The sequence below is a fragment of the Eleutherodactylus coqui genome, chromosome 6 (genome assembly GCF_035609145.1).
Source record: "Eleutherodactylus coqui strain aEleCoq1 chromosome 6, aEleCoq1.hap1, whole genome shotgun sequence".
Classification (NCBI taxonomy): Eukaryota; Metazoa; Chordata; class Amphibia; order Anura; family Eleutherodactylidae; genus Eleutherodactylus; species Eleutherodactylus coqui.
The window spans coordinates 232,663,937-232,683,592 of NC_089842.1; the positions used below are offsets into that span (position 1 = coordinate 232,663,937).

General features: G+C 48.0%; 1 protein-coding gene across 1 annotated transcript; it reads right to left on the reverse strand.

The window, feature by feature from the left end:
* Positions 1-8,607: 8,607 nt before the first annotated feature.
* On the reverse strand, positions 8,608-11,139 carry LOC136571894 (olfactory receptor 12D2-like). Its single transcript, XM_066572511.1, has 2 exons — positions 11,093-11,139; positions 8,608-9,526 (listed from the first exon to the last, which is right to left on the reverse strand). The coding sequence occupies exons 1-2, from the start codon at positions 11,137-11,139 to the stop codon at positions 8,608-8,610; spliced, it is 966 nt and encodes a 321-aa protein (XP_066428608.1).
* Positions 11,140-19,656: the final 8,517 nt, after the last annotated feature.

Genomic DNA, 19,656 nt, shown 5'->3' on the forward strand with positions numbered 1-19,656 from the left:
GAAATAGTACTGGGCTCTGCCTATACTCCTGCTACCAAAATGTTATTGGGGTTTGCCTATACTCCTGCTACCAAAATGTTACAGGAGTCTTCCTATACTTGTACTACAGAAATGGTACTGGGGTCTGCCTATACTACTGCAACCGAAATGTTAGTGGGGTCTGCCTATACTACTGCAACCGAAATGTTAGTGGGGTCTGCCTATACCTTTTCTACTGGAATGTTACAGGGGTCTGTTTATACTATGGGTGCACACATACTTCCCATCGCAGTGTTTTACCTATCTGGCCCAAAAATACTCACTGACTAGGGCATCAATTGTGGGCCGAGGCCAATATGTATTTTCTCTCGTGCTATCACAGTTATCTGAGAAACTCGTGTGGGCCCAGAAGAGTAGCGTTACTGCCTTAATGAGTCGTTCACAGCTGAACTAGCATCGAAGTCCGCTTCATGCCCATGATTGCTGAGGGTTTGTGTAGAGGCCTATGTCCTCGGCGCAGTGAAAGTCTGCCATGTTTGGGCACTCTGATTTCTTCATGGTTCATGTCTTGGGTCGCCTAGGACCCACCTATGCTGTGGGTGCACAGAGACTTCCCATTGCGGTGATTTACCTGTCTGGCACAAAGACACCTACTGACTTGGGTAGGGGCAGAGTGCAGATGGCTTTACCCTTGCGGTGTCGATTGAGCTATACGACACCAACACAGAATGAATCGTATGTTGGCACATGGATTCCCCATTGCTATGTAACTCGCGGCACCATGGGTCACACAAGATGGAGGCTGGGAATGAGCTTGACCTTGGGCCCGCTTATGTGAAGATCGAACGTCAATTTCTCACCAATTCTCAACAGCATTGTGGGCTATCGCCCACCTCTTTTGAAGAGGGTCACTGCCTGGCCCTGCCAACCCTCTGCAGTGTGTGCCTCCAGTTCCTCCTCATCGCAGACGCACTTGGAAATAGACATGAGGGTAGTGTAGCTATGAAGCGAGCATGTGGCATGAGGGCAGCTGAAGGCTGGGCAGGGAAACTTTTGTGTGCACTGTGGACGCAGGGTCATGCGGGGGTTGGGCAGCATGTAACCCAGGAGAAGAGGCCCGGTGTGAACCCCAGGCAGTGATTGTGCTTGGTTGCAGGTAGTGTGGTGCTTTGCTAAGGTGTGCCTTGCTAATGAGGGTTTGTCCAAAGTACAAATTGTTGGGGGAGGGGGGGGGGAGACTCTTGCCACTATTGTGGCTTAATAGTGGGACCTGGAAGCCTAAGATGCAGCCCTGCATGCTGCCCTGACCTATTCGTTTCTGTGGTATTTCCATGGATTTCGGATGTTTTCTTGTTTTTCACAAGTGAAGAACTATCCGGAGCATCGGTCATATACAAAAATGCTCGAGTCGCCTATTGACTTCAATGGGGTTCTTTACTCAAAACGAGCTCTCGAGAATCGCGAAAAGTTCGACTCGCGCAACGAGCACCCGAGCATTTTGGTGCTCGCCCATCTCTAACTACTAAGCTTATTGTAGCTGTGACCGCCCCAATAACTTTTACGGGTAACAATAACGGCCACAACTGGCTTGGACCTATTGGGGCCCCATACCTCAACGCTTCATAACCAGAGACGCCCGAGTCAATAGAGTGGAGTGCCTCGCCTTGGCAGTACAGCATACGGCTCACACTATCGCCCTGACTAAGGACTATATATCCTATACAGTACCATACGGTCCTCTCATCTATTTGCCAAGGCTGGATTTATAAGCTAACATCTATTATGTACACAATACCAGGATACAATTGTGGCACCTAGCGACCAAGAGTTGGCATCTTAATTGAGTCAAGCATACAGATACCCGCAATAGGACGCTGCTATTGCTTGTCTTGACTTGACAGATAAATCCACATCTTTAGATTCCTAATTGCACGCCCGGGCAATCTGATGCCCCGCTCCTGATGAACTGTCCTTTATTAAGACAGGGAAACACGTCGAGCAGAGCATAGAACAAGTATAGAAAATCGACTTACTTATGAATATTTGCCAGAGTATCGACCTAGAAGCTAACTCGGCTAACAACCACATTCATAGTGAGGCACTGGCTAGGTGTCTCAAATTATTTAACAATATCAAGTAGCCTAGTGTCTTGATACACGAATATTGTGGATGAATATCAGTTTCAAACCTAACCCTTAATAACACCATCGAGATTTGTGCCTAAGCTACATTTGAAAGGGGACCAACATTTATCGGCACCATAGTGCCAGTTCCTCCTTATCACACTACTGGAGGGCGGGCAGTCACTAGTGGTCTCCAAGTTGGGTTGAAACTCCCTCTGTCCGGTCGTTATATGTTTGTATGTCTCTCTGTTAGCCCACAATTCTAATTATTTTCTAATAAAAAGTTGTTTTTTTAAATCTATATCTGTGAAGGGCTTTACACTATATATATATATATATATATATATATATATATATATATATATATATATATATATATATAATGCATACCACTGTGATCTCACTAAAGAGAGTCAGTATTGCTACTGGGGCCACTGTGGGAGTCACTATTACTACTGTGGCCATTTTGTGAGTCACAATTCCTATTTGGGCCAATGTGGGTATCACTATTGCTGCTAGAACCACTAACAGAAGTCATTGTTGCTATTTGGAGGTCACAATTACCACTGGGCTCACTAAAGGGAGTCAATAATATTACTGAATCCACTAAGGGAGTCAGTATTACTACTGGGTCCATTGTTAAGGGTCATTATTACTACTGTGGCCAATGTGGGTGTTACTATTACTGATTAAGCTAGTAACAGGGGTCACTATTACTACTGGGGCCACTATGGGTGTCACTAATATTACTGGGGCCAATGTGGGGTGACTATTACTCCTGAATCACACAGGTGGTATTGCTGCATTCATAATGACCCAGAGAAAAAAGTGAGCATATTGTTTACCCACACAGTGTGTGTCATGAAAAAAACAAACTGAGCTTTTATAAACTACAACTCAGCCCACAACCCTTTCACAGTGCAATTAACAAAAAAAAAAAATAAGGCAGTGAACACTGTTAAAAATAATAATACAAAACATGCTAGAATTGCAAATTTTGTTAATCTTGCCTCTTGAAAAAACATGGAATAAAAAGGAATCAAAATGTTTTATGTTCCCAAAAAACTGTTTAAATGAAGACTAGAAAAAGTCCTCATAGAGCTCCATCGATGGAAAAATAAAAATGCTATGGCTCTTGGAATGCAACAACACAAAAGCAAATCTTTAAAAGAAAGGTTTTTGGGGGCGGAGACTAGCTGATGCCTGGATAGGACGTGTCCTGACTGAACTCCCCCTGCGCCTGCCGGTAAACGCCAGCTTACCGCCATTCAAAGAGCTCCAGCAGGCGACCAACAGCGCTATGAGGAAAAGGAGACCCGCAAGGAGGACGCAGGGGGCGGCGGAGGATAGACCGCAAAGGATACAGCGGTACTTCGGGAGCCGCGGGCTGCCAGCTTCTGAATCAAAGATGGCACCGGACCACGTGGGCCCCGCTCAACCCGATTCCGGTGGCGGCGGGGAGGAGGCATGCAGAGCGGAGGACACAGAAGCTTCGTCTGCCAGAGGAGCAGATAAGTCCAGCGCTTCCAGAGCTGACACCACTATTAATGAAGACAGTAGTCTCTCTCCCTGGTCCAGCACTACACATACAGGGAGCCGTGAGCCCCCCCCCCCCCCCATCCCCAAGCTGCCGCTGCTGCACATGATGAAGGCAGTAGTACTCACAACTGCTCCACACCTACACAGGCTGCAGGAATGCAGGTAGCATGCACACAGGACACTGTCAGCCCTGAGCTTACTGGGGGTATAAATCAGGAGCAGGCACCCAGGATGGCCCTGGGTGGAAGTCAGGCGCCACCATTGATGAGTCCCTCCCGGAACTTATGCACCTTGCCAGATAGGGGTGGTGGTCCCCCACAAAGGCCTCACAGGAGAAGCACTGTGGCTGCTAAAACTGCGCCAGCTTACCCGGTCTCTTCTTGCAGCATCCCCTCCGACGAGGATGAATGGGACTGGAAGGAACACTTAAGATCTCTCCCAACTAAAAGGGATTTTCAGAGGCTGGAAGCTTCTCATACAGAGGCTTTATCCCAACAACAGGAGCTTAAACATATGGGGAAACGCCTAACCACAGTCGAGGAGTCTCAGGATAAAGTGCTCACAGCCAAGTTATCAATGCGCAAGCGCTACAAATGGCGGACATCCTGGCGCATAATGACAACTTTGAGAATCGCCATAGGCGCAACAATTTGAGAATGCGGGGCTTGGACGAGTAAGTGTTACCATCTTAACTGGACGACTGGGCTCGCAAATTCTTCAGATCACTTTTACAATGTAACCCTGACCAGCCAGTGGAAATAGACCGCATCCATAGGACTCTCTGCCCTAAACCAGATGGCCCAAACAGACCCAAAAATGTGGTGTGCCGCATACATTTTTTCAAAGATAAAGAGGCCATCAAGAAAAGCGCTCGAGACAAGAGGGATACACGAACCCACAACGGCACCCCTATCGCAGTCTTCTCAGATCTGGCTCGGCGCACCTTGCAACTGCGCAGAGCTGTGCAGCCAATCCTGGACGTACTAAAGGCCAATAAAATATTATACAGATGGGGGTATCCCTTCCAGCTGATAGCCTCCAGGAATAGCAAAACAGGGACCTTCAGAACCCCCACTGACCTCCCTAGGTTTCTGGGTGCATTGGAACTTCCTATGGTGACATTACCGGACTGGCCACTCGTTCTGACACTGGCCATCTCACCCCCCAGGGAAACCTGGCAGGAGGCCTGACCCCACGGATCCAGAAACAACGGCCATCTTAATAGACCACCGTGCTGATCAATCACTGTCAGATGGGTCCATTATGTCACCTAACGATGAACATGATGTTCATCACTGCTCCTCCTAGCCTAGTGCGATTTAATGCAAAAAAGTTGGGCCCTGTGTTAATATATAGTTGAGCCAATAGTGTTTAACGTTTTCGGTCTTTGTTCATACTATTGCGGTATTAATCTGCCTAACAATTAGTCACGCTCTTTACTATTACTGTATCAACTGTAGTATTTTAAGTGAACTGTCACATGGTTTGCCGGCGGATGTGGCGGGGGAGGCCTAGTTACCTTGGCACCAGAGACTCTCTCCTCCCCGCCGGGTTGACGCCACATAGGTGTCGTCTGCAACTAACCCTAGGTTGGTTTCCCACACTGTGAGATTGTCCAACATATCAAGTGCCTTTGAAAACCCCTTTTTCCAACTAAACCCCCACCATGACTAGCCTATCAGAATTTTTTTGTTAAGTTTCAAAAAGCAGTTATGCATTTTGTATGGGGTGGGGCTAGGCCGCGTCTTAGTTACAGACTACTCACCCAACAGAGGAAGAAGGGAGGGGCAGGGCTATCAGACTTGCTCTTTTACTACAGAGCCGCGATCTGTAAGGCGGTATTGGACTTGGTCCAGGAGAGGCTGTGGGTCGATCTGGAACAGGACGTCACGGCAGATCGAATTCAGGGACTCTTTTGGTTGAACGGCGGATTAGGTAGGCGGGGAATCATGGTCTCCTTCTTTGTGGGCTCTCTCCTAGGAATCTGGGATGGTTTCGCGCTTCGACACGGTCTAATAACGACCCCGGGACCTTGGACACCATTGGTGGGGAATCTGGACTTCCCTCAGAGAGACACAGGACTACCCTTGCTGGGCAGGTTGGGGATGCGGCTTCCTAGAATTAAAGACGTGACTGATGGGGAGGGTCTGCTACCGTTAAGCACATAATTAAGAGAAGGGAGACCCATGACAGGTGCGTGGTTCCAATACCTCCAGTTAGGCCACTTTCTATGAGCTCTGGGTCCGGTCTCAGATCTGACATCACCATACACCCCTTTTGAGGTGATGTGTGAGGGTCCCCAGAGATCCAGAGGGGAGATATTTGCGGCTTATGGTAGCCTTATGGTAGCCTTATGGTAGCCGGGAGGGTGGGGCTGGACCCTGGGGGGGGGGTTAAGAAGGCCTGGGAGAGGGATCTGGTACTGGCCGTGCTCGAGGAGGAATGGACCAAGGTTATGTGTCTTACTCATAAGATGACGGTCTCAGGCAACCACCAGGAGCTCAATTATAAGCTGTTAACAAGGTGGAAACGCACCATCGCACTGGTACATCTGACCAGTGTTGGAGATGTCAGGGAGAGGTTGGCACACTCATACATATCTGGTGGTCGTGCCCTCAGATTTTGGAGCTCTGGAGGGAAGTCGAGGACCTACATAACACTCTGAGCGGGGGCTCCCTGATACTCTCACCGGATATTGCCCTGTTGTCGGCTCTGCCGGGAACTATCAGAGGCACTAAAAAGGGCATTCTCAGATTTTTCCTCCTAGCAGTAAGGGTGGGGATACCTTGGCTCTGGAGGTCCCGGGTCCCCCCGTCAAGATTGAATTGGGTGACAGCCCTAGACGAAATAGGTCGTATGGAGGAACTGAGGGCCAGAGATGAAGCTAAATACTCAGCACTTCATGCTATGTGGGAGACCTGTCTGACATTCCGCAAATCTCCAAGGTTTTAACTTTGGCTCGCTAATGGGGCTATGCCTAAATAAATAAAAATTTGGAGGGTTAACAAGTAGACTTGGGACTAAGGCACATTATTGCCTCCCCTCCCCCCCCCCCCCTCCCTTCCCTTTTTCTTTTCTTCTTTCCCCCCTCCCCTCTTTTACTATCTGTTCCCCTTCTTTGTGAACTTCTTGGGGGAGTTCCACTTGGTTTCTAGTGGGGTCCTTCCTCAGGAGGTCGTTCAGTTTGCAGCTGATTTAGATTAGTTATTCTTTCCACTGCCAGAGATATTTTTGTTAAAATGTGGGTGTATTCAGAACAGAAAATATGAGAAAGCAAGAGATTTCCTCTGCAGCGACGCCCTTGTGCGATAGGATGTAAAGTCATATGATTCCTGGTTGTGATATTGATTATATTTCAGCAATTTTCATTGCTGGAACTGTACTCAAGAGATTGGTTGTAATGCGCAAAATCTTTAATAAAAACACATTTTGAAATAAAAAAAGGGTTTTTTTGTGTACAACAATAGCAAAAACTGTATAAACTTGGTACGCCGTTAAATGAAATCCAAAAAACAAATAGCAGTATTTATTTTTTCCCCCAATCCTAATAAAAGAAGTAAAAAGGGGTTGTACATCTTGGCCTGCAATCGCAACATGAAAATAGCACCATCAGCTACTGTCTTTCAGGGTGCATTCACATGAACGTATATCGGCTTGGTTTTCACACCGAGCCGATATACGTCCTCCTCATCTGCAGGGGGGGAAGGATGGAAGAGCCAGGAGCAGGAACTGAGCTCCCGCCCCCCTCTCTGCCTCCTCTCCGCCCCTCTGCACTATTTGCAATGAAAAGAGGCGAGACGGGGGCGGGGGCTAAGTGCCACGAATTAGCCCCACCCCGTTCCCGCCTCTCCCCATTGCAAATAGTGCAGAGGGGCGGAGAGGAGGCAGAGAGGGGGCGGGAGCTCAGGTCCTGCTCCTGGCTCTTCCATCCTCCCCCTCCCCCCTGCAGATGAGGAGGACGTATATCTGCTCTGCCGATATATGTTCGTGGGAATGCAGCCTCAGTGCCAGCTGGATTTAAAGGCCTGTTATCTCTGCTATTTGTTTATGAAAGGCGGTGTTAGACAGGTAATGATAGGCAATTACTCATGGATTAGTGTTGCTTATTTGCCCACCCCCCTCCACAAAGCTAAAATTTGCCAGGCAGCTGCTGAGCTCCATTCAAGTGAATGATGTGCAGTACCACACTACCGTGGACAAGAGTGGGGCTGTTTTTCAAAAACTCAGTAGTTTTTTTTGTTTTTGTTATTACAGACAACTTCAGTAAAATAAAATGTATCACGCATATTTTATTTATGAGGTTGGTGCGCTGATTAAAAATAGAGTTGAGCGAACGTACTCTTCCGAGCTTGATGCTCGTTAGAGTATTAGCATACTCGATGGCACTCGCTATTCGAGCGAGCTTCACGCCGTGTTTGGCCCCGCCCCAGGTTTTGGCCCCTTCCCGCTGTGACACAGCGCACGTCAACGGCAAATTTTTTGGCTGGCTGGCAGGCAGAAGGGGAGAGAGAGAGACGAACTTTAAAAAAAAAAAACTCGGGACCCGGCGTCCCACATACAAAAATGCTTGAGTCTGCCATTGTAGTCAATGAGGTTCATTACTCGAGTAGAGCTCTCGAATTTTATGAAAAGCTCGACTCGAATAATGAAGACCCGAGCATTTGGGTGCTCGCTAGAGATGAGCAAACCTACTCAGCCACGCCCCTTTTTCGCCCGAGCACCGCGATTTTCTCGGGTGAAAAATTTTGGGGAGAGCCGTGGGTGAGTGGGGGGTTGCAGTAGGGAGTGGGGGGGAGAGGGAGAGAGAGAGGGCTCCCCCCTGTTCCCCGCTGCTACCCCCCGCTCCGCCACGCCTCCCCCGCCCCCCGGCGCCCCCCGAATCTTTTCACCCGAGTACTGAAGTACTCGAAAATCGCGGTGCTCGATCGAGTAATTACTCAAAACGAGTAGGTTCGCTCATCTCTAGTTAAAAATGTTCACGTTTAATGAGCTTTTTCAATGACTTTTTAACCTCCTGATTCCGTAAAGTGTAAATGAGCGGATTCATCGCCGGAGTGATAATGGTGAACAACACAGCTGCTATCTTGTCTTTTTCTATGGAGTTTTCTGAGGTAGGGCCAAGATAGGTGCACATTGCTGTACCATAAAAGAGAATGACTACTGTCAGGTGAGCAGAACACGTAGAGAAGGCTTTTGACCTTCCTTGCGAAGAGCGTATTTTCATAAGCTTGAGGATTATATAAGCATAGGATATTGTAGTAAGGAAAAATGTGCTGGTGCTTAGAAAACCTAGTACATTGGTCAATAAGGCCTCATTGAGCTGAATGTCAGCACAAGCCAACTTTATCACTGGTTTCACATCACAGAAAAAGTGTTTGATCTTGTTTGAGTTACAGAAAGGGAGATACGATGTCATTATGGCGTGAACAGGTGACGAGGTGAGGCCAACAATCCATGAAATTAATACTAACTGGATACACACAGCTTTTCGCATTAAAGAATTGTATCGGAGTGGATGACAAATGGCAACATATCTGTCATAGCCCATGGATGCCAGCAGAATACCTTCTGTACAACCCAAGAAGTGAAAGAAGTACATTTGAGCAATGCAACTTTGAAGGGTTATCGTGTTCTCCATGAAGAACCCAACCATCATCTTGGGAACTGTGATAGAGGAAAAGCAAATATCTACAAAGGAAAGGTTAGCCAGCAGGAAGTACATTGGAGAATGGAGAGAAACATCCTGGATCACTAGGCACACAATTATGAGGTTTCCCAGTACATCAAGAATATAAAATAAGAGGACTAAAATGAAAAGGAACTTTTGAAGCAAAGGCTGATCTGTGATACCACACAGGATGAATATGTTTATTGATGTTTCGTTCCATTCTGCCATTAGCATGATTATGAAACAAGGCTAAAAAGACACAATAAATCAAAATTAATCACCCAATTTTCACTTGAGATCAATAAATATACATTTTCAACCACAGTTTTCAATTTCAAATTAAATTGTGGGCCTCATGTGGTGCAGAGTGTTAAAGCAGCAGTATGCAGTCCTAAACTCTCGCTCACGACCTGAAGGTTGTAAGTTAAATCCCCCCCATGGTTCAGGTAGCTGGCTCAAGGTTGACTTCTATTCTTCCAAAGGTCAGTAAAATGATGTGACCTTTCGTGATACATATGATTGACATCTCAGGACAAAGTACAACTTCCAACATCACACAGACAGCCTTTGATTTCAATGGGCGCCTGTTCTTGTTTAAGTTTTTGAACAAATTAAGGGCTTCTACCCACTAGCGGTCTTTTCCTCTCCAATGGTTTCTTACTCATTTGCGATTTTTCACTCCAGCCTCGCATCACAGAAAAAAAAATCTGCTATAATCGCTCAGTGTTTTCAATGGGGCACGCAGTGCTATCCCCATTGAAAATATAAGGAGTATATCGTGGACTTCTGCCATAGCTGTGACAGCTATGACAGCTGTGACAGAAGTCCAGGATGCTATGGCATTGCTTTCAATGGGGTCGGTGCTGCCGTGGCCCCATTGAAAGCAGTGGGTTGTAGGAGACCCCCACAGCGATGATTTTTGGGGAAGGGCTCGAAATACAAGCCCTTCCCTGAAAATCATCCCTAGCTGGTGAAAAAAATAAAAATTATATACTCACCCATCCGTCGCTCAGGCGTGTCCTCCCGCTTGCTCCCCGACACTGCTATGAAGCTCTCTCAGCAGGCAGGTATTTAAATCCCTGCCTCCTGAAAGTGCCTTGCTGATTGGCTGAGCGTTTAGGTGAATACAGGCAGCGCCATTCATTGATTGGCTGAGTGCTCAGCGAAAGGAAAAAAGAACACTAGTGGGTAGGCACCTTAACACAAGTCAGGATTTCCTTTTTTTTTTTTTTTGAAGAAAATGAAAAATTATAAATATTGGAATATATAAAAGTAATACAAGCCTCACACTCATACACGAAAATGAACACATCAACAGCAAAAAGGTAAGAATTACTATAACCAATTTATTTTTCTCCAGCTTCATAAATAATCATGAATGAATCTATTTTTTTTCTATCTTGGACACACTATTAGAGATGAGCGAACCTACTCGGCCACGCCCCTTTTTCGCCCGAGCGCCGCGATTTTCGAGTACTTCTGTACTCGGGCGAAAAGATTCGGGGGTGCCGTGGGTGAGTGGGGGCTTGCAGCGGGGAGTGGGGGGAGAGGGAGAGAGAGAGGGCTCCCCTCTGTTCCCCGTTGCTACCCCCCGCTCCACCACGCCTCCCCCCGCCCCCCGGCGCCCCCCGAATCTTTTCACTCGAGTACGGAAGTACTCGAAAATCGTGGTGCTCGATCGAGTAATTACTCGAAACCAGTAGGTTCGCTCATCTCTACACACTATACGATGACAAAAACAGAAGGCATTTGACTGACTCCAAAGTTATTTTGCAGCAGGACAACAATCCCAAACATATAGCCAATGTAATTAAGAAGTATGTTCAGCATAAGGGTGACTACCCGCTACAGTTTTTTTTTTCCCTGCAAATTTTTTTTCTGCAGGGGTCTATGGGACTTGTAATGTTAAAATCGCGATCGCGCAAAATCGCAATTTACCCCAAAATCGTGATTTTGTGCGATAGCAATTTTAAGATTACAAGTCTCATGGACGCCCTGCAGAAAAAAAAATGCTGCGAATTTCGCAGGGAAAAAAAAAACTGTAGTGGGTAGTCAGTGTCACCCTAAAGAAGAACAAGGAGTCCTGGAAGTAATGATATGGTCCCACAGAGCCCTGAACTCACATCGTGCAGTCTGTCTGAGATTACATGAGACAGAAGGATTTAAGCAAGCTACATCCACAGAAGATCTGTGATTAGTTCTCCAAGTGGTCTGGAACAACGTCCCTTCTGAGTTCCTCAAAACCTGTGTGCAAGTGTACCTAGAAGAACTGATGCTGTTTTGAAGGCAATGGGCGGTCACATCAAATATTGATGTGATTTACATTTCTCTTTTGTTCTTTCACTTTTTTACAAAAGTACACTATTAAAGGGGTTGTCCCGCGGCAGCAAGTGGGTCTATACACTTCTGTATGGCCATATTAATGCACTTTGTAATGTACATTGTGCATTAATTATGAGCCATACAGAAGTTATAAGAAGTTTTTCACTTACCTGCTCCGCTGCTGGCGTCCTCGTTTCCATGGAGCCGACTAATTTTCGCCATCTAATGGCCAAATTAGCCGCGCTTGCGCAGTCCGGGTCTTCTTCTTATCTCAATGGGGCTCCGTGTAGCTCCGTGTAGCTCCGCTCCGTCACGTGCTGATTCCAGCCAATCAGGAGGCTGGAATCGGCAATGGACCGCACAGAAGCCCTGCGGTCCACCGAGGAAGAAGATGCCGGCGGCCATCTTCAGCCGGTAAGTAAGAAGTCACCGGAGCGCGGGGATTCAGGTAAGCGCTGTGCGGATTTTTCTTTAGGTCCCTGCATCGGGGTTGTCTCGCGCCGAACGAGGGGGGGGGGGGGGTTGAAAAAAAAAAACCCGTTTCGGCGCGGGACAACCCCTTTAACACCTCTATTTTTGAAATAATTCTTACTTTGCAGCATTTTTTTCACACCTGCCTAAAACGTTTACACAGTATATAGACAGACAGACAGATAGAAAATATTTCCCAATCTACCTGTATTAGCCTGATGACACCTGACAGGAAGGGGTCATTAATACATACTGCCTGCACCAAATCTGACCCTCTCATCAGCGCGTGCAACAGAGATCTGGATTCATCTTATCAGATCCAACTTTAGCGCTCTTTTGCCCAATGGAGTCTAACATTTCTGTCTCTCTTAGGGTATGTTCATACATAGGGGTCATGCTGCAGAAAAAATTCCAGGCAAAATCCACAGCATATTTGCATCAAAAACAGTCAAAATCCACCACACTGGTGCAGATTTTGACTTGAAATCAGCTGTGGCATACTTCTCCCCCCACAATCAGCAGCCCCTCACTGCTGCTTAGGAAGCAACCCTCACCCGGGAACTGTGACTAAGCGCCGCCACCACTCAAGTGATGTGGAGGTGGGTGTATCCCCTGATTGGCAGCTGCCGTGCTTAATAGCAGGTGATGGGTGAGGGCTTCTCCATGCGCTGAAGTAAAAGTCTGCTGATTGTGAGGTGAGAGGAACGCCCGCCTAAAATTAGCTATGGATACATAATGGTGTGGATTTTGACCCTGTTTTTGATGCAAAAATGTTGCAGGTTTTTCTGTGGAATTTTCTGCTACATGTGAACCTACTCGTAGATAGCAATGGTGCTGCCACTAATCGCCTGAATTAGCATATTCTTTGGATGTGCAGTGTCTGTTCATTAGACTGATTCCTGGCATCCTCCTCTGACCCCTTTCATAGATGAATTGCTTCTGTTCAGATCCTGATAACACCATTCCTAGTATACTCTACACAAAGCTGCATGAGAAAACCCCAGAAGGTTGGCAATGAAATCCTGGCTCCGACTAGTCTAGCACCGATGACCAGGTCTTGTTCAAAGTTAGGCAGAACGCTCGATTTTCTTATCTAATGTGGATTCACACTGAAACTGAAACTTCTATATAGATGGGTAGACAGACAGACAATATCACATTCAAAGTACTATATGCATGTATACTGACATTATATAAAGACCGGGATCTTACTGCTCCTATTAAAACGTGTTGTAATGAAAGCTATCTCCATACAGATAAATCGTATAGCCCAGATCCATGTCTCCAGGACCATCATTAATATAATGTGTATGACAGGTACAGAATGCATCATGAGGACACGATGACAGGGGGGATTCCTCTTATTATGCACAAGCACAATCTCCGTTCTAATATAGTGATCTACATAACCTGGAGAGATTACTAGGACTCTATGGGAATATGATTAGGTGACTGTACTGCTTTCCCACAGAGCCGAATATTCTCCAAAGAGAAGCCACTAGAGATGAGCGAGCGTACTCGTCCGAGCTTGATGTTTGTTCGAGTATTAGGGTGTTCGAGATGCTCGTTACTCGAGACGAGCACCACGCGGTGTTCCAGTCAATTCCATTTCCTTCCCTAAAAAATTTGTGCCATTTTCTGGCCAATAGAAATGCAGGGAAGGCATTACAACTTCATCCTGTGACGTTCAAGCCCTATCCCCCCCCCCCTGCAGTGAGTGGCTGGGGAGATCAAGTGACCGCCGAGTATATAAAGTTGCGCCGCCCGCGGCTCGCCACAGACGCACCCTGGCAGAGATTAGGGACAGTGCTGCTGCTGATATTATAGGGAGAGTGTTAGCGTCTACAAGAACCCCAACGGTCCTTCTTAGGGCCAAGCTCACCTAGTGCACCACTGTTGTGGGTGCTGGGAGAAGTTGTGCTTTTTTTTTTTTTTTTTGGTATATCGGACTTGCTATCACAGCTATAGCGTTCTCAGGCTGCAGTCTGTACTGCGTAGTATAGGGGAAGTATTGGTCAGGCAGGGACAGTGGTAGTGTGGAATCCTGTCTACAACAATCCCAACGCTCCTTCTTAGGGCTACCTGTGCATTTAACTCCGTGGTTGCTGGGAGTTGTAGTACCTGAGCATTGCACAGCAAGGCCTCAGTTCAGCCTTCAGTGTCATTTTTTGCTGGGTGCAGTTAGCGTAACGTAAGCGCTCTCTGCCTCCAAGTGCACGTTTAGAAAGCACTAATATTTTTCTCCGCTCTGTGTTACCAGTCAGCTGCGGCGCAGTGTACGGTGCCAGATAGCCATAGAGGGAGAGTCCAATACACGCTCCATTGCCTGCATTGCATTGGAAAAAAACAAATTTTAAAAAAGGAATTCTTTTTACGGCTGCTTGTAACCCAGTGCACATTACTGCGTGGCCTGTGGGACTTGAGGTGAATCTCAACTGCATAGTGCACAGCTAGTCCTGCTTGCATCCTTCCTTATAATTTAGCTCTGGCTTCATTTTGCGTTGTACAACCATTGGCAGGCACCAACTGCGCGGCAATAATTCCAAATAATTTTTACACCGCTCAGTGTCTGCTCGATTCTTAATCCACCATGCTGAACTGTAGGGGTAAGGGTAGAGGACGTGCACATGGGCAAGGACGCGGAGTTCCAAGTGAGGGTGTGGGTATAGGCCGAGTTCCTGGTCCAGGTGAATCCCAGCTGGCTGCTGCAGGAGTAGGAGAGAGGACAGTTTCTGGGGTCCCCAGCTTCATATCACAATATTTGGGTCCACTTGGTAGACCTTTATTAAAAAACGAGCAGTGTGAGCAGGTCCTGTCGTGGATGGCAGAAAGTGCATCCAGTAATCTATCGACCACCCAGTCTTCTACGCCGTCCACTGCTGCAACTCTGAATCCTCTGACTGCTGCTCCTCCTTCCTCCTAGCCTAATCACTCCATGAAAATGACACATTCTGAGGAGCAGGCAGACTCCCAGGAACTGTTCTCGGGCCCCTGCCCAGATTGGGCAACAATGGTTCCTCTCCCACCGGAGGAGTTTGTCGTGACCGATGCCCAACCTTTGGAAAGTTCCAGGGGTCCAGGTGATGAGGCTGGGGACTTCCGGCAACTGTCTCAAGAGCTTTCAGTGGCTGAGAAGGATGATGATGATGAGACACAGTTGTCTATCAGTGAGGTAGTAGTAAGGACAGTAAGTCCGAGGGAGGAGCGCACAGAGGATTCGGAGGAAGAGCCGCTGGACGATGAGGTGACTGACCCCACCTGGTGTGATAAGCCAACTGAGGACAGGTCTTCAGAGGGGGAGGCAATTGCAGCAGCAGGACAGGTTGGAAGAGGCAGTGGGGTGGCCAGGGGTAGAGGCAGGGCCAGAGTGAAGAATCCCCCAACTGTTTCCCAAAGCACCCCCTCGCGCCAAGCCACCATGCAGAGGCCAAGGTGCTCTAAGGCGTGGCAGTTTTTCACTGAGACCGCGGACGACCGGCGAACAGTGGTGTGCAACCTTTGTTGCGCCAAGATCAGCCGGGGAGCCACCACCACCAGCATGCGCAGGCATATGATGGCTAAGCACCCCGCAAGGTGGGACGACGGCCGTTCACCGCCTCCGGCTTGCGACACTGCCTCTTCCCCTGGACCCCAAGCTGCCACTGAGATCCAACCTACCTCTCACGACACAGGAACGAGCGTCTTCTGGTCTGGACCCACACCCTCACCTCCGCTGTTCTCGGCTCCATCCAGCAATGTCTCTCAGCGCAGCGTCCAGCTGTCGCTAAGAGAATTGTTGGAGCGAAAGTGTAAATACGCCGCCACGCACCCGCACGCTCAAGCTCTAAATGTCCACATAGCCAAATTGATCAGCCTGGAGATGCTCCCCTACAGGCTTGTGGAAACTGAGGCTTTCAAAAACACGATGTCGGCGACGGCCCCGCGCTACTCTGTCCCCAGTCGCCACTATTTTTCACAGTGTGCCGTCCCAGCCCTGCACGACCACATCTCACGCAACATTGTACGCTCCCTCACCAACGCGGTTACTGCCAAGGTCCACTTAACAACGGACACGTGGACAAGCACAGGCAGGCAGGGCTACTATATCTCCCTGACGGCACATTGGGTGAATTTAGTGGAGGCTGGGACCGAGTCAGAGCCTGGGACCGCTCATATCCTACCCACCCCCAGAATTGCGGGCCCCAGATCGGTGCTGGTATCTGCGGAGGTGTATGCCACCTCCACTAAACCTTCCTCCTCCAAAGCAACCTTTACGCAATCAAAACGTGTCAGCAGCAGCATGTCGCCAGCAGTCGGTGTCGCGCGTCAGCATAGCGGTGGGCAAGTGTCAGCAGGCCGTGCTGAAAGTACTCAGCTTAGGAGAGAAGAGGCACACGGCCCACGAACTGTTGCACGGTCTGACAGAGCAGACCGACCGCTGGCTTTCGCCACTGAGCCTCCAACCGGGCATGCTCGTGTGTGACAACGGCCGTAACCTGGTGGCGGCTCTGCAGCTCGGCAGCCTCACGCACGTGCCATGCCTGGCCCACGTCTTTAATTTGGTGGTTCAGCGGTTTCTGAAAAACTACCTACACTTGTCAGACCTCCTCGGAAAGGTGCGCCGGATCAGCGCACATTTCCGCAAGTCCAACACGGACGCTGCCACCCTGCGGACCCTGCAACATCGGTTTAATCTGCCAGTGCACCGACTGCTGTGCGACGTGCCCACACAGTGAAACTCTACGCTGCACATGTTGGCCCGGCTGTATGAGCAGCGTAGAGCTATAGTGGAATACCAACTCCAACATGGGCGACGTAGTGGGAGTCAGCCTCCTCAATTCTTTACTGAGGAGTGGGCATGGATGGCAGATATCTGCCAGGTCCTTAGAATCTTTGAGGAGTCTACCCAGATGGCGAGCGGCGATGATGAAATCATTAGCATCACCATTCCTCTGCTATGTCTGTTGAGAAGTTAACTGCAAAGCATAAAGGCTGACGCTTTGCGGTCGGAACAGGAGACGGGGGAAGACAGTATGTCGCTTGATAGCCAGACCACCCTCATGTCTATATCTCAGCGCGTTTTGGAAGAGGAGGAGGAGGGGGAGGAGCAGGAGGAGGAGAGGAAAGAGACAGCTGGGCCCACTGCAGAGGGTACCCATGCTGGTTGCCTCTCATCAGTTCAGCGTGTATGGCCTGTGGACGAGGAGGAGGAGGAGGAGAATCCTGAAAGTGATCTTCCTAGTGAGGACAGCGATGTGTTGCACACAGGTACCCTGGCACACATGGCTGACTTCATGTTAGGATGCCTTTCTCGTGACCCTCACGTTAGACGCATTATGGCCCCTACGGATTACTGGGTGTACACATTGCTCGACCCATGGTATAAGGAGAACCTTTCCACTCTCATTCCTGAAGAGGAAAGGGGTTTGAGAGGGATGCAATACCACAGGGCCCTGGTGGACAAACTGATGGTAAACTTCCCATCTGACAGCGCTAGTGGCAGAAGGCGCAGTTCCGAGGGCCAAGTAGCAGGGGAGGCGCGGAGATCAGGCAGCATGTTCAGCGCAGGCAGGGGAACACTCTCCAAGGCCTTTGCCAGCTTTATGGCTCCCCAGCAAGACTGTGCCACCACTCCCCAGTCAAGGCTGAGTCGGAGGGAGCACTGTAAGAAGATGGTGAGGGAGTACGTAGCCGATCGTACCACCATCCTCTGCGACGCCTCTGCTCTATACAACTACTGGGTGTCAAAGCTGGACACGTGGCACGGACTCGCGCTGTATGCCTTGGAGTTGCTTGCTTGCCCTGCCGCTAGCATCTTGTCAGAGAGGGTGTTTAGTGCAGCTGGTGGAATCATCACGGATCTCCACCAGCAGAGAGCAGCGTTACCTAAACATTCTTTTTGCTGCAACCACGGATGCAAGCATTGTTCTCTATCACCGGAAAAAAAGGGACATATACCTTTATCAAGCTTTGTATGATATTAGTCCTCCTCCTCCTGCTCCTCCTCCTGAAACATCATGTCATCACGCTGAACTGCCAATTTTTCTGCGGCCCAAAAGGCTCAAATAACTTTTTTCCAACAATATTTCTACGTTTCTAACTAAAGCATTGAAACACCAACAGGAACCAATTTTTTTAACAGGGCTGCCTCCAGGCTCTGTTACAAATTAAGCCACAGTAAGCTAAAATATTAATGAGTTTCACCTGCCCTCTCGGTTGAGCAATTTTTCTGGGGTACATTTATAGTGTTGGCACAGTAATTTTTGGGGGCCCTCGCCTACACTGTAATCCAAGTAATTTTTCTGGCCATCGCCTACACTCATGGTACACCAATGTGTCAGGGGTTGGCCTACACTCTTGCTACAGAAATGTAACTCGGGTCTGCCTGCCTATACTTCTGCCACAATAATGCTACAGGGGTCTGCCTATACTTCTGCAACAGAAATGTTACTTTGGTTTGCCTATACTTCTGCTCCTGAAATGTTACTGGGGTCTGTCTGTACTGCTGCAACAGAACAGTTACTGGGGTCTGTCTATACTGCTGCAACTGAAATGTTACTGGGGTCTGTCTGAACTGCTGCAACTGAAATGTTACTGGGGTCTGTCCCAACTGTTACTACTGAAATGTTACTGGGGTCTGTCCCTACTGATACTACTGAAATGTTACTGGGGTCTGACTGAACCGCTGCAACTGAAATGTTACTGGGGTCTGTCTATACTGCTGCAACTGAAATGTTACTGGGGTCTGTCTATACTGCTGCAACTGAAATGTTACAGGGCTCTGCCTATACTGCTGCAACTGAAATGTTACTGGGGTCTGTCCCTACTGATACTACTGAAATGTTACTGGGGTCTGTCCCAACTGTTACTACTGTAAGGGGTGGCCTTGCAAAGGAGACCAAAGTGCTGATGTCTCCTGGGTCCAAATTAGTATAAGTAATTAACGAGCTCGGAGAAGTCACACTGACCAAGCATAGGGCTATCAAAATGGCTTCTGGTTTATTGAAGCAAAAACATCAAATTAAATAGATACAAGGATACATTTCTTATTAGTGAGAAAGTAAAAGAAGGAGACAGTTCAATTTGTTAGTCTTTTTGGAACACAGGATGTTCTTGTTCATTAGATAGATAAGACAGAGAGAGACCTTGAGAACTTCTGTGAAGTTCTCTCAGGCACCTGTTTTCCCTAACCAAAACACATTTTGTATTTAACACTATTTATTCGTATTTTGATAGCCTAGCAACTATATTAACCCTCTACATCTCCCCCATTTTGGACATGGAGTCAAGACAAGTACGACTCCTAGTCCATAAACACGTGATTCATATCGGCGCAGAGAAAACTTTTTCAGTACATTTAGAAATACATGAGATTATAACCTTAATTGCTCTATAAAAGCATAATAAAATCATCACAACTTGTAATATACTTTGTAGAATCCCCATGAACCAACCTCCTAAACCAGAAAACCAATTGGCAGGGTTCAAAGAACTAAATGTGTTACCCCACCAGCTATCTCTGGTTTCTGAGTTTCCATTTGTCCATGCAAACAGTTCTTTCGAAGGAACAGGAAC

What these genes read in the sequence shown, in the direction of transcription:
- LOC136571894 (XM_066572511.1), bottom strand. Translation starts at nt 11,139, where the DNA reads ATGCTGAACATACTTCTTAATTACATTGGCTATATGTTTGGGATTGT. An exon ending in GGCTATATGTTTGGGATTGT is followed by an intron (nt 9,527 to 11,092) that starts TGTCCTGCTGCA and finishes AATGGCAGAATG; the next exon opens with GAACGAAACATCAATAAACA.